Source organism: Aedes aegypti, chromosome 2, assembly GCF_002204515.2.
Source record: "Aedes aegypti strain LVP_AGWG chromosome 2, AaegL5.0 Primary Assembly, whole genome shotgun sequence".
Classification (NCBI taxonomy): Eukaryota; Metazoa; Arthropoda; class Insecta; order Diptera; family Culicidae; genus Aedes; species Aedes aegypti.
The window spans coordinates 306,567,441-306,584,707 of NC_035108.1; the positions used below are offsets into that span (position 1 = coordinate 306,567,441).

Here is a 17,267-nt window from a genome sequence, read left to right on the forward strand (position 1 = left end):
TTAGAAGCGTGATGATGACGACGACGACGACGACTTACATTCCCATGGGTGGTGGTGGCGTGGAGTAGAGCCGGAGATTTTCTGTTTTTTTTTTGTGAACATCCAACCCAAATGACCGGTCAGTGTTCAGAGCGCCTGATGGACGAAGTAGTAAGTAGCAAAAAGCATGGCAGTGCGAATTTTTTTTCCAGTTTCACCATCGTTTTCAATTATGCTTTAGTTTTTGCCGGACGATCCGAGGCCAATAAACTCTGGGAGATGTAGTAAGATTAAGGCATGGGTTAGAACATTGAACTGCTGTTAGTCGATATTATCTTGCTGTGATGGATTATTTAAGAACGATTGGGTATTATGGGCTATTTGATTTCTAAATGAGATTGACAGTCTCTGCAAAGCGAATAGGCGTCATTCAGATACAATGGTCGACATTTGTTTAACCGTGTTTCTAACAATGATTGGAACTCGGCTAATCAAATGTCAACCAATGTATCTCCCAAAACCAGGTTCCTCAAAAGGAGCCAAGTTCCTGAAGCTTGCCAAAGTAATGAGAGTCGATGGTGCAGTTTTTTTTGGCGGACAGAGTTCAACGACACAGCGCACGAATGGAATTTCCTGTAATCGGTAACCTCCACGATTTATGCAAATCGATTATAAACGCTTATCATGGATCGAACATGACGTGGCTCACAGGCGAGTTATGAGGCTTTGCCGAGTGTTGTGGGCATTTAAATGGTTTCGATGCGCAATGCTTGACGTCAGCAACAGATTGAATGATTTTAGCTTTGTTGTTTGTAGGTTGATGGTTTGTCTCGCCACACAGGCTTTATCGAGCTGGCTCCGCATCCACCATCTGGCTGTGGGGGATGGCTTATCGATTGAGAGCTGTTATTCTTTGTCTATCTGGAAGACCTTTTCACACTATTAATGGTATAATTCTCATTCTGTGCAATGATTTAAAATTATGCATTTTAAAATTTTACATATCAATGCAATTGCAATGGTACGGAAAATTACGTATTTTGTAACTTAAATTTACGTCATTATAACTTGCTTGAATATATCGGGCGCATATGAGGTAAATATCAATGATTGTTTCTAAGTGTGAAGATTCGTTCTTAAAATGCAATTTTTTAATTACGAGTTGAGCTGGTGAGTCGTGTTCAGTTGACCAAACAAATTTTCAGTAAAGTAAAACAATCCAACATTTATTGATATACCAACCATACTTTGTTCTCTAGCAGACTCTACTCATTTTAACTTATTCTGGTGTAACTTGTCTTAATGTACTAATGTAATAATGTTCCAACGTGATAATGAGATTTGAAAAACAGAACTTCATTCCTACCGGTTAAAATGAGTATTATAATTAATAGCCATGTCGCGTCCAAGTTTAATTCCGGTTAGGCTTGGACGGTTTCTGTCCAGTTTACACCTACCGTGGTGGCCTTCACAGAGTTGATCATTTGCCGTTTAATGGAGAACGTTCGCGTTCAAAGTAGTTCCGAAAAGTTAAACGAGTTATACGCGTCCATCGTATTTGGCACAATTACAGCATTATACGTTCGTAGGGTTCGCTGATCTTGCCCTGCTGGTCTAGAGCTGGGCTGCTGCTGGTTAACGACGGGCTCTCCGGTGGATTTATGACAGCGTGGCGGTTAGTCAATTAAGTCGTACATGTAGATCGTGGTCCATGCGTGGAACACTATGAGCGCTCTCGGTAATTGATAATCGCTGTCGATGATCTTCTGTTGTGCCGGTTTGTTTTCTTGCAGCTATAAATCAATTTTGTTTGTTTATCCTAGATTGTGTTTTACTTTAATTGAATTATTGTACATGGGAAATTTCCAGCGAAAATTACCTTTCTTCTGTTACACTCCGTTGCCCATTTAGACCCAATACTAATTTTCTTCATGTTGTTTTTTTTTTTTTTCTCTTTTTACAGGTAAGCATTATCTTAATCAACAGACGGGCAGTCAAGTAAGATTATTTATAGCGATACACGTTTATGAAACAAGTGGGCTTGAGTCGTCTCAATTAATGACAGTAGTACACATTGTACAATTGTGTACATTTTTTTAACGTGAACCTCAACGACATTAATTTACTGGACGTACTGAAGAGTACCGGTGTATAGGGTGCTAGGGGTGAAAAAAAAAATAAACATAAATTTTAAACAAATTATAGTTTGTCAATAATTGAACAATATACCATCCTACCAATCGCCCGATGTCTATGTCAAGAGCCGATAAGAATTATGACTATCCCATTACAGATTTCCGAGATAATCATAAAAAGGTGTGATTTTTGCCTGAAACTTCAATGTTGTGTTAAGGGATTTTAGTTTTTCATTCAAGTTGTTATTTTATTTGTTTTATCATTTATATATTTTCATTCTATTTGAAAGCAATCTTTCAGTGCATCTTACAATTATCTTCAATTTCTTATTGTACTGATAAGCAATAGGATAATAAACTGCGTATAAGCAATTTTTGTATCCTGGAAGCTGTACATGTTAGGAGAATGTAAATGAGCTTTCAGTTTGAATAGAAGAAGTGGAAAGTTTACCCTGTAATGTAAAGGAAGCATCACACCAAACGACAAACTTGTAGCAACATCAAGTGTCACAGTCAAAAATGAACTCCAAACGATAAAATTTCCAGTATTTTTTTTACATGAGGAAAATTTGCAAACACCCCCTGAGAAGGTAACTAAAGGAGTGTTTGGATGCCGCACAACAGATTAGCAACTAAAACCAGTCCATGCACTGTACGTGAGCAATTCTCATTGAATTGTTCAAGTGGTGTACAGAATTTATAGAACTTAAGCCTTGGCCTCCGACCCTTTTCTGTTCGGAACCACCTAACGGTATTTATTTGGGGAGGGCCAGTTCAACACATGTCGCAGAAGTAGCCTGGGCAAACTGCTTCCCGACCAGATGTAAGAAACAAGATTATAACAGAATGTGTTCCCCTGATATGATTTTTTTTATATCACCAGTTGTTATAAAACATGAACCGTTAGTAGTTAAAATAACAAAAATTCTAACAAAATTTGAACCAAATCAAACTAAAATATAACAATCCCTGTTACAATTATATCAAAACTATTACAGAATGTGTTGCAATGATGTTACAAAATAACAAAATTTTTGCAAACTATGTTACTGTTTATGACATCGGATGTTTTTTGCAACAAACTTATAAATGCGATGTCAAAAATATAACAAATGATGTTATAAATGTGTTACTAAAAATATAACAAGTTGAGAACAAAGCCATCTTGATAACAAAATTTTATCAACTTCTGTTATTTTTAACTGCTGCTGATAGGAATTTGTTCTAATTTTGTTATGTGATTCTGGTCGGGTTCTCCTAGCCGACTTAAACAATGTTACAAGGGACCAGCCTCGGCAGGGCTAACCCTCTGCAGCAAACTCTCGCTGCAATTCTAGCATAATGTGAGTGACAGCATTGGCATCCGCAAACATTCTTTGGATCATATTGTTCGGGGACGTGTCCCCTCCACATGTAGCGAGCATGCGATCTCTCACAACCTATGCAGGTACAGCAACCTTGTCCTGACAGAAACTGCGTCAGGTGGAAGTTTACTTCCCCATGGTTTCTTTTATATCAATCTGACACATTTGATATTAGCCGATAGGTCCATCTACCTTTAGTTGTCCTATTCATGTGCTGCCAACCTCTGAGCTTTGCCTCTTTACATGCGTTGCGGACTCCTCTGGTACCTTCTTGGCTGAAGCATTGAACATCTTCCTTAACGATGAGCCCGATGGGCGTCAAACCGCCTACAATGCATACACCCTTTTTAAAATCCTGTGAAGTGAATTAACGACTGAATACTTTTTAACGTTTCAAGTGGATTGGCTCAGCAGTCTTATGTTAAAAAATCAAGCGAACGAAATTTTACTCGCTCCGACGTTTCGGTCCTGGATTGGGACCTTCCTCAGGGATCTAAAATGTTTTTATTCAATTATATTTTCAAATAGATACACACAAATTATGCTAAACACGACATATAGATACTATTACAACATTTGTTTGAAGACATTAACGTAAACAAAAACTAAATGACAAAAATATTACTCACAAAGAAATGATCGCTCTTGTCCTAAAACTTTTAGCCTGTCGTGTTGTCGGTATTGTTTTAACATTGGTGGAATCCTAAGTTATTGTATGTTGCGTTATCATTAATGTTTTTTGTTGTCTGTCTATAAAATCATTTACTCACTGTTGTAGGTGGTACTGAACGGATATTGGTATCGTCTGATTTCAAGTAGCGGGGTTGTTTGCTTTTAATTGCACTATATGTTTCACTGTCGGGTGTACGCGAGTTTAAAGTTTTCCAAATTTCTCAAGATGGTTCTTGGTTTTGTGACTGTGTTTGTGTTGTGTTCCTTCTATTGCTATTTGTGGTGTGGTGGTTTGTTTGTTTCTTAAGTGTGTGCATGATTCCAGTGTAACTAATACTTAATCCTTCGGTATCGGTTCGTTTGTTGATGTTTTTTGTTGTTAAGATGTTACAACAGATTGGTTCAAAAAGGCGATCGCATCTGGCCGCTTCCTCAACTTCTACTCAATGCATGCAACCCATTTGAAAACAAACGTTGCATACAATCTCATCGAAAGAGTAAACAAATTGTCGACAGTTAAGACACAACAAGAGAAGAACCAGACGATCACACAAGAACTCCAATCAAACGACTACCCCAAAACACTAATTAATAGGATGATAAACAGTAGAACAACAACTAAAAAACGCCTGCTAGGAGCCTGCGTTTGCTGGCAATTACAGCAGAGATGTTAGACATCTTCCTCGAAAGCGTCGATATAGCCGTAGATGCCCTTTCACAGGCATATTTAACGTGGTTGGCGAAACTGAGCTTGTCATCGAACATAATCCCAAGATGCCTAAGGGATCGCCTGGACTGTATTGTGCAATCACCTACCGTTGCTCGGACTTGCGGTTATTGACCACCACCACCTCAGTGCGTGGGCTATCGCTTCCCAGCTTGCGCTGTTGAACACATTCTTCTCATCCAGAGGGACAACCGCGCAGTAACGGTACCGCTTCTTTGATGCTCGATTGTTACCTCAGCTGTCTAAACGACCGTCTGGATTACGTCCAGAGTAGATTCAACTTTTTAAATCCAAACTGGTTGTTAGGGGGGTCTGTAGCCTTGAGGTTACGCTTTCGCTTCATAAGCGGAAGGTCATGGGTTCGATTCCCAGCCCCTCCACAAAAAAAAACCGTCCAGCCATCAGAAGAAGCCTCACGGAGGACCGTGCTTTGGGGAGCACATCCATCCTCCGTCAGTAATCAGATGGTGACTGAGACAAACTGACCCTCTTCGCAGGCAGCTAGCCTCACTAACAGCAGAGCTCTCTCCTACCTGTGAGAGTTAAAGAGTGGGAGAGAGTGAATGTAAGATGTAAATATAGATAAGTTGAAAATAGATCTGTATCGGTAAAGAAGAAGCTACAGATCAACTGATTCCGGCACAGTAGTGGCCACAAGCACAGAGTGCCTTAAAAAAAACTGGTTGGCGACAGCACCTTCCGTATACGGTACTAGCCTGTAGAAGATCAACTTCTCCAACAGCTATCGTCGTATCTGGTAGACAGATAGGTCTATACGCCGACGGGTCACCTGGTGGTTTCCCCGCCTTTGGTAGTAGCACCAATTTCTGTCGCTTCCATACATCAGGGAAGATTCCTTGATCAATTCAGCGTTGCATCGTGGTTCTGAACATGTCTGGATCCGCGTTCACTGCCGTTTTTAAGGCAATATTCGGGATACCATCGGGTCCCGGTGACTTGTTTGACGCGAATGATTTCATGACCTCTGCGAGCTCTTCGTTCGTCACTCTCGCCACTTCTTCTCCTTCATCTACCGCATACGGCGCTGGGCCCATGGGCTTGTGGGATGGTGCGGGAAGAGTACATCGATTATCGATCGCAACAACTCGGGCGACTTCTCTAGGGGCGCTATGGCACCTTTGGTCTTAGCCATTATCACTCTGTAGGCGTCACCCCATGGACTAGAATTGGCACTCTCGCATAGACTATCAAAGCATGCCCGTTTTCGACTCTTGATTTCCTTTTTGAGAGCCAACTTTGCCTCTCTGAATGCTGCACCGCGTTGCTCTCTTTGTGCTTCTGTGCGTGCGCGTTGCATTCTTCGTCTAGCCCGAAGGCAGATTGCTTGAAGATTTGCAATTGATTCGCACCACCAGTACACCGGCGGCCTGTTCTCTCTGGGAGGGGCTTTTCTCGGCGTGGAAGCATCACGCGCTCGTGATATCACAGCAACTAGGTCTTCACCGTTTAGGTCCAGAGTGTTCCGTCGCGCCTCAGGGCTTTAGTGAATACTTCGCCGTCGAAGCGTTTTTTTCCATCCTCGGGCTTGGGTCGAGTTACATCGCGCTGCCTTCCGCCCGCCTGGTATTATACTATAACGAATCGATTGATGATCGCTATGAGTATAACCGTCATCAACGCGCCAGTTCATGGTACCTAAAAGGTTAGGGCTACAAAATGTCACGTCGTTAATCGATTCTGCACCATTTCAGCGGAAGGTACTCACTGTACCCACATTTGCCAGCTCTACATTTAATGCGGCCAAGGATTCCAACCATAGTAGACCTTTTTGGTTTGTGTAGCGGCTACCCAACTCCACTGCCCATGCATTGAAGTCACCAGCTATCACTACTGGCTGCCGATTAGCTAGTTCGGCTATCATCCTGTCGACCATGTGGAAAAATTCCGCAGCGCGTAACAACTGCAATAGAACATGTCGGTAATTTTTGCTATCACAAAACCGTCATTTGACATAGAGACGACATCTTGCATTGGGTATCGTCCTGTCGTCCCTATGGACCTATGCACGTGTTCACTATTTGAAGTTTGAGCGGTGCCGTGTTATTTATGTGACCATGGGAACCAGTGAATTCGGCACTGCTCAAACGTCAAATTAGTGAACTCGTGCATCGGTCCATAGCTGCTAGCTGTTGAAACCTATCCGCCATTCTATATGAATCAATTCATTCGTATTGAATGCACGGAACCACCAAAGTGGAGTCTATATATTGGCAGGACTTTTCCGGACTTACTGTGGTCAGAAATACGATGCCACAAAATATGTATGAAAATAAAATGAAACAAATTTACCTACTCTTGAACACCGGACCTTTAAAATCTGAACTCGACCCCTTACCACTACACCACCAAGTAATTCATGACGATGTCGCGATTATTTGCCAATATCCTTCGTGTTGTGGAGGTTTTATATTTTTGGTGAAACTGGCAACACTGATGGAGCTATATACGAATTCTATTATTATTTACGAGCAGTGTGAATTGAGAGAAAATCAAGTAAAAGCTAAGTTGATAGTCGGAGAGTTGTTCTTCGGAATGTAAGAAAATACTAAAATGTAAATTTATTGTAAATTTAGATAATTTAGTTTTAATAATTAATGAAATAAATTTCCAGCATTGAAGCTGATCAAACAGAATCTGCTGTCAATAAGTGTCCAAACATTCCGGAACTGAGACTATCCAACACTTCGTATACAACGACATTTGATTAGTTATGCTTCGAAGCCCATCGTCTATCAAGCTTGAGTGGCGATTTTTGCTAAGCTACTGTGATTTTATTTGAAGCTATCTAGATTTATACATGATCTGTTAGTTTATACATCTTTACGACATGTTTTGTTGTCAACACAGATAATTGTAGTGGGATATTATGTACCAGTTGTGTTAACATTCATTACGATTAATTTGGCATATTGTGCGGTTCTGATTTTTTACGTATGAATAAGTGATTTTAGATGCACATTTTTATACGATACATAGTTCACTGGTGAGTATCTTGGAAGAGAATCACCCTCATTCTTGTGTACGGCGGATCCAACTTTCGATCGAATCCTATTCGTTCGAATCCATTGCCCATTTGATTTTGCTGGCGTAAACGAGAATGCGAAACGGTTTTCGATCGAAACCGCGTTCGAACGTAAACAAGAATAGGGGTGAATAGCTTTACCGAGGGCCTTCCTTAGCCGAGCGGATAGAGTTGGTGGCTACAAAGCAAAGCCATGCTGAAGGTGTCTGTGTTCGATTCCTGGTCGGTCCAGGATCGTTTCGTATTGGAAATTTCCTTGCCTTCCCTGGGCATAGTGTATCATCGTATTTGATACACGATGTACGAATGCGAAAATGCCAATTTTGACAAAGAAAGCTCTTAGTTAATAACTGTGGAAGTGCTCATAAGAACACTAAGCTGAGAAGCAGGCTCTGTCTCAATGATGACTTAATGTCAAGAAAAAGGAGAAACTTTATCGGAAAGCTCACAAGAATGATTAGCGCAACGATGGACGGTGTGTAGTATTGCGTACAGATTTAGGTCAATCACCCCAGTTTGTTTGAATCCAATGCTTATTACTCAACATTGCGATAGAGGGTATCAGGCGAAGAGCCGGGCTTAATAGGCGAGGTACTGTTTTCCCGAGATCCGGTCAGTTTGTTTACTTCGCGGATGATATGGGGAGAAAATTTGTAACGGTTTGTAGATCTGCCCGAATTCGATGCAACAAAAATCGGTAAAAATGAGCGCGACTGGGCCCGCTTAGGAAGCAGTGTCACTATACACGCAGCCCTCACCTTCTTGATCCGTGCACCTATGTCGATCTTGGTGCAGACGCCAATTGCACTGCGGAACACGTTTTTGTCGCAAGCACCAAAATACCGCTATGCACTCAATTAAAAGGTGCTGAAACCATTGCCGTTTACAGAATTATCATAGAACGTCTAGTTTTTGAGATATTGGTTGCTGAAAATGCAAAAATTGACTATTTCAGCCAACTTGCATGCAAATTTGCCAGCTTGAAAGGCAATTATTTGATGAATTTGCCACAGAATTCAAAGTTTATGTTTATAACAATACCACAGACAAACAGACGTAACAGTTAGAACAAATTTCTTCAAAATCCATCGCCCAGTTTACACCATCATCATCTGGTGAGCATGTTGCACGAAAAGGTGTTTCGTGCAACAAGACCGGCAGATGGCGGTAGTGGGAAACGTCAAACGCAAAGAAAAACGATGCGTGCGCCTCTGGTTGTGAGATTTGTAACATAGCGAATTTGAGATGATCGTTAAATGAGTGGTCGATGGAAATTTCGTCAGTGTTACGTCTGTTTGTGACAATACTTTTCATCAAAATTAATAATACTTTTCATGCGGAAAAGTTATTTTTTGATTGTTTAGAAAAGTATTGTATTTTGCCATGTAAGAGAAACGAAGAATTTTGTATGCAGACTGCAAGCATGTTGAAAAAATCGGTTTTATCTAAATTTAATCGTGAAATTTCAACCAAGTTTAAGTCCTCTTTTGCGTGCTTGGTGGATAAGATTACAAAAAAGTTTGATAAAATATACTTCAAATTTTAGGTAAACATCAATAAAACCAATGTTTCATACAACTTTGGCAACCTGTAGCTTAAAATTGTGACGTGCTGGGAAATTTCTGAAAACGGCATCAGATTCATCAACCCCAAATCTACTAGAGACACATAATTTGATTCTGGAGACACGCAAAAATGTCATTTTTGTTGCGCTGTGTTATTATCTCCATAACAAACCGCGATTGAAAAAAAAAAATCATTTACACCAAATGTAGGTATACTATGTACAAAACGCTCATACGAGCTGTAGTCCTCTATGGTCATGAGAACTGAACCTTGTTGGAGGAGGACCCGTAAGTACTAGGAGTCTGGAAGAGCTCATCCAATTCTACTGCGAACCCAGTATGCCGAAGGTGGCAAAAGTAGGAAGGATACGCTGGGCAGGTCATGTTGCAAGTTTGTTGGTCTAGTCGGAAATAAATTGCAGGGCACGGCGAGACATGTGGATTAAACAGGTGCACTAAAACCTTGAGAGCGTGGATCGCAGCCGAGGATGTAACCTTACAATGTTTCATCAATTTATTTAGTTCATGGCCACTTCTCCATATCCTCGGCGGCTGTTTAATCAAATGAATAAATTAATAATGATTACTACTATCAAAAGACCAAACGATTTACGTTCAACATTCACAAAAACGTGACGTGAGACAAGACATAACACTTATAGTTCTTTCTATCGTCAAAAAAGCTTAAAAATTACTTTTCTGTCGACAATTTTTAAGCTTTTTTGACGATAGTAAGAACTATAAGTGTTATCCCGAGCAAAGTCGAATAACAAGCAGATAACATAGTGATAACAGGATGTTCATCAAGATTTCATTTTGTTATATTTTGTTATCAATACGAAGACCCTTGTTATCAACGAGTTTTGAGCTGTCAGATTGAGGATGCCACCGACGGGTGAATGACGTCAAATGTTTGTTATCATAATTCGATCTTTATAACTAATTGATAACATAGTGAGTTATCAATGAGGGAAATTGGTTGGATAACAAAACTTGTTATCAATGTGTTTTGAATGATAACACAATGAGATATTTATATGATATCTTTAATATAAGCTTTTGTTATCACGTTTGTTATGTTGCCTGCTTATTCAACCAAAATGATAACAAACTATGTGATCAAATGCTTGTTATCGGATAACACAACTTGTTATCTTTTTGTTACCCAACTTTGCTCGGGATGTCTTGTCTCAATTCGCGTTGCCCTGAATGTCGTGTTGTTCTTACGTTAGCACAAATCATATAAATTTATAGATGAATGTAAGCTAATGAGTACATGTAATGTGCGACTACTGTATAAGTAGATGCGAGGAAGCATAGTATTGCCTCAGCTCCCAAGGATTGCTTGATATGATTTATATACTCTCAATCAGAACAAAAGAAGCCTTCCAATATGCATCAGATTAGAGGGATGTATTGTGACGTATATAGTAATGCTTCAGTTCATAAAATTATTGAAGGGGACATGTTTTTCCACAGCTCATATTGAGATTTGGCACCAATTCGAAAATCCGCTCAATCGGGTCTTCGGATTTGAATCAACAAAAATACGGCCATATCCCTCTCCACTTGCGTCCACCGGAATCACCGAGACTCATACCTCTATTTGTTTATCACCATTTCGCCGAATCTCCTGTGTGCAACAAAATTGAATTCAAATTTGTCAGTTCAGCCGTTGTTGGTTGTTGTGAACAATACCGGGTGCACTCGTTCTCCATCCCAGCTTCAATCGTGGGATGTTTTGTCGTCGACATTACCTGTCGAATCCAGAACAACAGTCACTGTTGCAGAGCAACAAGGACCACTTTTCATATGTTTCTGCGAGCATGAGAATGGTTTTCTATCCCCGTACATCGTCATCGCATATGTTGCTCCCCTTTTCGGAAGTTAAACTCTCTAGTCTAGCGGCGGGTGGTTGAACTGCAGATCGAAAGTGACGGTATCTATTTGAAATTATACTTTCTCTGAACTTTTGGTGCAGACGACAGTCATTCGTACTGTCTCTTAGTACTGGAGCCCCTGGATTTTTGTCGAATGAAACTAAACGCAGAAATCCTACCGTTGCGTTGCGTTGAGTAAAGCATACATTTTGGCAATAGATCCGATACCTAGTTGACTGGAAATTACAAGGCAGGGGCTATTGATGGTTCAATGATGAATTCACCTAAACGGTTGGGTGCAGAAACTTGTAATAATACTAGAAATATGCTTATAACGACAAGGCATTGATTATTCCAGGAACATCTCCAGAGATTTCTTCAGAATATCGGCAAGGATTCTTCTAAAGATCTTATCAGAGATCTCAGGAATCAGTTTTTTTTTTAAAAGATCTAGGGATTCTTCTAACTACTCCAGTTTGCTTGGGGACAGGGATTATTACAATTCTTCAGTGGAATTTCCAGGAATCCAGGAATTTCTTCAAGTTTTATCCAAGTATTCTTCAAGATTTTCTTCTGTTCAGGAAGTTCCTTTTGATTATAAACCGATTTTTAGATCGGCTCCAAAAGGGCCTCCAGAAATTCTTTCAGGAATTTGCTCTACAAGTTCCGTCCAGCAATTAATGAAAAGATGGTTCGATGGATTCTTCCAGAAATTCCTCCTGGGTTTCTTCAGGGATTTCTCCAGGGATTCCTTCCGGAATTCTTCTCGAGATTCCTGCAAAGATTTCGCCAGGGTTTTATCCAGGTATTCCTTTAGTACTTTTTTCTTCTTTTTCTTGGCATTACGTCCCAACTGGGATGGAGCCTGTTTTTCAGCTCAGTATTCAATGAACATTTCCACATTTATTAACTGAGAGCTTTCTTTTTCGCATTCGTATATGGTTTGGCAGTACGATGATGCTACTCTATGCCCAGGGAAGTCAGGAAAATTTCCATTATGTAAAGATCCTGGACCGACCGGGAATTGATCGTAGACAGCTTCAGCATGATTTTCCTCCTTCATAGACGTGGACGTTACCATTAGGCTAAATGAAGCCCTCTCCAGAGATTACTTCATGAATTTCTCCGTACATTCCAGTTATTCCAGAGAAATTTTCTTCTAGAAAGGAGTTATTTTGAGATAAATTTTGACGGAATCCCTGGAAGAATCCTTTAAGGAATTCCGAGAGGGATAGCTAAAATAATCTACAGAGGAACTTCTGGAGGCCTAGAAGAAATCCCTGAAACTGTGATGAGGATTCCCAGAAGGGTATGTAAATGTTCTTGTGGGAATCTCTTAAAGTATCTCTGAAGGAATTCCAAGAGGAATCTTTGGATGAAGTTCTGGATTAATCTCTAGAGAACTACCTGGATAAGTCCCTAGAAGTATCTCTGCAAAATTCCTTGGAGGAATCCCTGGAGAAATCTCTATAGAAATTGTCCTAGAGTAATCCCTGTGAAAAATTTCTGAGTAAATCTCTGGCGACATCTGTGGGCAAATTTCTGTAAAGATTTTTCAAGAGGTATTCTTGGAGGAATCTTTGTTTCGAAAAATCTGGAGAAACTCCTGGAAGAATTTCTGAAGACATTTCAGGAAGTATTCCTGAAGTCCTGTTAGTACTAGTCTGGTTGTGGTCAAATATTCATCTTTGAGAAATCCCTGGAAGATTCTCCTAAGAAATCTTTGAAAGCTTAAAGTAAAACTTTAGTAAAGAAAATCTTAAAAAATTGGATTCATGAATTGGAATTTACCATGTTAACTCTTTAAGAGATACTCTTAAAGAGCCTTAAAGAACCTACTTATAACATCGCTTGTAAAATATTGAATGTAAAGCATTAACAAACAATCATGTTCGAATTTCATACGTTGTTAGTTCAATATTGTCATTTCTATAACTAACTAAATATGTTTACTAAAGACAACAATCCCTTTTCCAAACTAGCAAACAGTAACCCGCCAAACAACGCCAGGGTTAGAAGTGAGAGAAAGAGTCGAGACTTTTCAGATTATAGATCTGCACAGTGACTGTCTAGACGGCTAAATTTATACCCCCTACACGGACCTCGTAAAAAATGGCAGGGGGAAAACGACAGTCAGTGCGATGATAACTAGACACACCAACTGGCTGGAGGACCACCAGCGCAGCGACAGCAGTAAGCCACCCCTTTTTTCGGTAATATTACACATGTATCCCGTCTTCGGTGTCCTCCTCGGTCGTTCACCAGGCAGGCCTCCCTCCGAAACGGACGGATTTCTGACAGTTTCCTTCAGGTTAACCCCCGATTTAGAATGCATATTGTTGCAGGTTACATATTTTCGAGTACTACTTAAATTCCTGTTCGTTCCAATCTACTTGACCCTCATACTGCTGAATGAAATTACATTTTTCCTTGCAAAAAAACTATTTTGCATTCCCTACTTGCTCTAAGTATTCATGTTGATGGTGGATATCTTCGAAAGGTTAATCCTTCTCTTTATTTTAACACTAATTTTATACGATAATGAATTCCAATCGAAATAATGCATCATTCATTATTAAAGATTATTAAACGTATTGAAATTTAACATATTTAACTGAGAACAGCACACTTAAAATCATGAATTCGCATCATTCTCGATACGTACAACAGAAATATAGCCAATACACTTCCAAGTACCAGGCTTACAGAATCAGTATTGTATTCTTGCAGTCGAGAACCATCATTGAGTTATCATGAAATTGATGTTTCATACTGATCTACGATTTGTTTGAAAGTATCCTAGATGCTACTCTTTCTGTTTTCAAGTGCGAAATGTACAGTTAGGCCCAAAAAAAAGTGTGAAATTTTTACTAACGTGAATTTAGCACTTGCTTGTAATGCTTTCTTTATTCTTTTCGTAGGTAAACGTAATTTCTGATTACTGTTGTACATTCAAACATGACTTCGCCATTTAGGGTTATTTTCGTCATATTTTTTTGTTAACCTAGTAAGTGTGATAAGGAAAAAAAGGGTGAAAGGTTTTGTTCTCTAATAGTCAGTTTTTGATTGTCGCATACTTTATGAACAGTTGGAAAAAAAAACTAAATTTGCTTCAAAGACATGTAAAAATATTTGGAATCGATTGAATATTTATGAAGTTATGGTCAAATAAAGATGTTTTTTTTTGTAAACTGAGGAAAAATTTTGAGAAAACTTTTTTTTGACTAAGACTGGTTTGGATTTTAGACAAATTCGATGTTCTACAAAGTTTTCATGAGTTTAATCTTGAAGATAATTGTGCTAAAAGTTTCGAAATTGGTTGGAAAATGACGAATTTATGGTGATTTCACTGAAGGCTTTTCACTTTCAAGACGCATACGCCACCTCTAAATCTTAATATGTTTTGCTCAAATTTTGAGGTTTCTCTTTTAATGTGATTTGAATTAGCTAGAACACCGAATTTTCGGTTTTCAGGACTTTTCAAAAATAAGCCGCACCCTATTGGACACGTACAATGTCAGTGCTTTAAATTTTTGATCATAGGCAAACAGTTAAGGAAAAAAGGTATCTCTTAGTTCTTTTATTTATTTATTTATTCATTTATGTTAATATGTTAATCACATGTTAATTTCTACAAGCAAGTTTGTGTCGAAAAAATGTCAAATATGTCCATTGAACATCATGACAGAAGAATGTTTTTAACTAGGACGTTCCTCCCAAGTGATAAAACTGATTAGATCAAGAAGACGTGTAACTTTTTCGCGAACTCAACATAAATTTATCCATTTAATACAATTGCAAAGTATATGTAATGTTTAGTTTTTCGGTTGTTGTCAAACTTTCACTCGGCTCGGCCACGAATCATAATTAATTAAAACAAGTGATTAGATCAGTTATAAGTTATCTAGATCAAATCCAAAGGGATCAACATGTAGTGCAACTTGTTCCAAACTACTTTGTCGAAGATTCCAAACCTCTAGCATGTTTATCTAGAGTACTAAAGGTCGATCTACAAAAATCAGCCTCGCATGGATGCTCGAGATATTTTTTTTTTTTGCTTCACATGCATTATTTGTCTAGGTAACTAAATGACTGATCTGAATGATTGCCATTAAAGGTACTGATATTTAATCCCCGGGGCTCCTAATGTCTCTACCAGAAGCTTTATTTTTTATCCACAAAAGAATATGCAAATTGCGGTAATTTTTTTGTTTCAACATATTTTTGCACAATTTTTTCACAAGTTATCAAAGAACTCTTCTATTGTTGGATTCTGTATCGGTTTCGTCCATTGGTCATCTGATTTTGAAGATAGTTCGGTATTCCTTGGGAGACCGACATTTCCCATATAAAATTTCTTCGACCACCATTTTGTTTTTAGTCAATTCATCATAAACATAAAATGCGGGTTATACTATGTCAGGTAACAAGAAGCTTTTCTGAAAAAAATCATTCAAATCGGTTGTGTCGCCTCCGAGAAATCCAAAAATTACAATATGATGTTTTTGGAAGTTTTCAAGATCTTGTTGCGGCCGGAGTGGAGCCAAAAACATAAGAACTCATTTCTCAAAAACGAATGCAGCGATTTGTTTTTTTTACAACAGACTCTCCTCAAATTATAGTTTCGAAGAGCCAATAACCGAACATGAGAAAAAATCTGTAGCTCGAGATTTCAAGGAATTTTGGAATATCTCCGGATCTAGATGATCAATAAACAGAACCAATACAAGTTATTAAAATAGAAGAGTCTAGTGAGAACTTGTAAAAAATGGTGCAAATATATTGAGAAACATGGGCCTTTCTTAGCCGATTGGTTAGTGTCCGCGGCTACAAAGCAAAGCCCCGGTGAAGGTGTCTGGGTTCGATTCCTGGTCGGTCCAGGATCTTTTCGTAATGGAAATATCCTTGACATCCCTGGGCATAGAATATCATCGTACCTGCCACACGTTATACGAATGCGAAAATGGCAACATTGGTAAAGAAAGCTCTCAGTTAATAACTGTGGAAGTGCTCATAAGAACACTATGCTGAGAAGCAGGCTCCATTCCAGAAGGGACGTTGACACCAAGTAAAAGAAGAATATAATTAGAAACAACAAAGTTATGGCGATTTGAATATTTTTTTAATGGTAAAAACAATATTGGTTCAATGGAATATTGGTTAAATTACGATGGGATATTCGTCGAATTCCGATAATCAGCTTTCAGTGAGATATTGGCCAGATTTATTTCGCATATTGGTAAAGTTTCGATAAGATTTAGTTCAAGCTCCGATATTTATCAGATTCGATCAGATATTGGTTAGATTGCGATTGAATATTGATAAGGATTCGAATGCATGATGATCAAATTTTGATGGAGATGATGGTCAGATATCGATGTAAAATTGGATTGAATTTGGATTGTATTTGGATTACATGTATTTGAATTGGATATATCGATTGAATATTGATCATATTTGGATTGGATATTGCTCAAGTTTGATGGAATATTGGTCATTTTTTTTTTATTAAATATTTTTTCGGATTTCGATTTAAAGTTGATTAAATTTCTATTGGACATTAAATTGGTGTGAGGATTGATATCGGTCAGATTTCGATGGAATATTTGTTAGAGTTCAATAGGATTTTGAAGGATTTGGATTATGAACTCTTGTTTCTATATATCTTAATGTGGGTGGATCCACCTTACTCCGACGAGAACTTCTGTTCTATATGCAGCAGTCATCTCAAACGTTCATAATAGCACAACGAACTTGCTAGAAATTCTCCACACTCCCAACTTCGATTGCCAGAGGGTCGTTGTCGTCGCTTTTGAATGACTATATCGAACGCGTTGTTGGAAAGATGTTTGCTTCCCTTCTCGAATGGTGAAAAGCGAGAAAAAACGAAGAGCAAAAAAAA

The 17,267-nt window shown here is 38.8% G+C and overlaps 1 protein-coding gene across 2 annotated transcripts in view; it reads left to right on the top strand.

The window, feature by feature from the left end:
- LOC5573805 (histone acetyltransferase KAT7) overlaps positions 1-17,267 on the top strand; it is a 356,986-nt gene that overhangs the window by 210,633 nt on the left and 129,086 nt on the right. Inside the window, exon 7 of one of the 2 annotated variants that reach the window (XM_021845624.1) lies at positions 1,943-2,129. The exons of the other annotated variant lie outside the window; for it this stretch is intronic. Coding sequence (XP_021701316.1) covers positions 1,943-2,079 — 137 coding nt within the window. The 3' untranslated portion in view covers positions 2,080-2,129. Of the gene's footprint in view, positions 1-1,942; positions 2,130-17,267 lie in introns of those variants that run through there. 2 annotated transcript variants of the gene reach the window in all.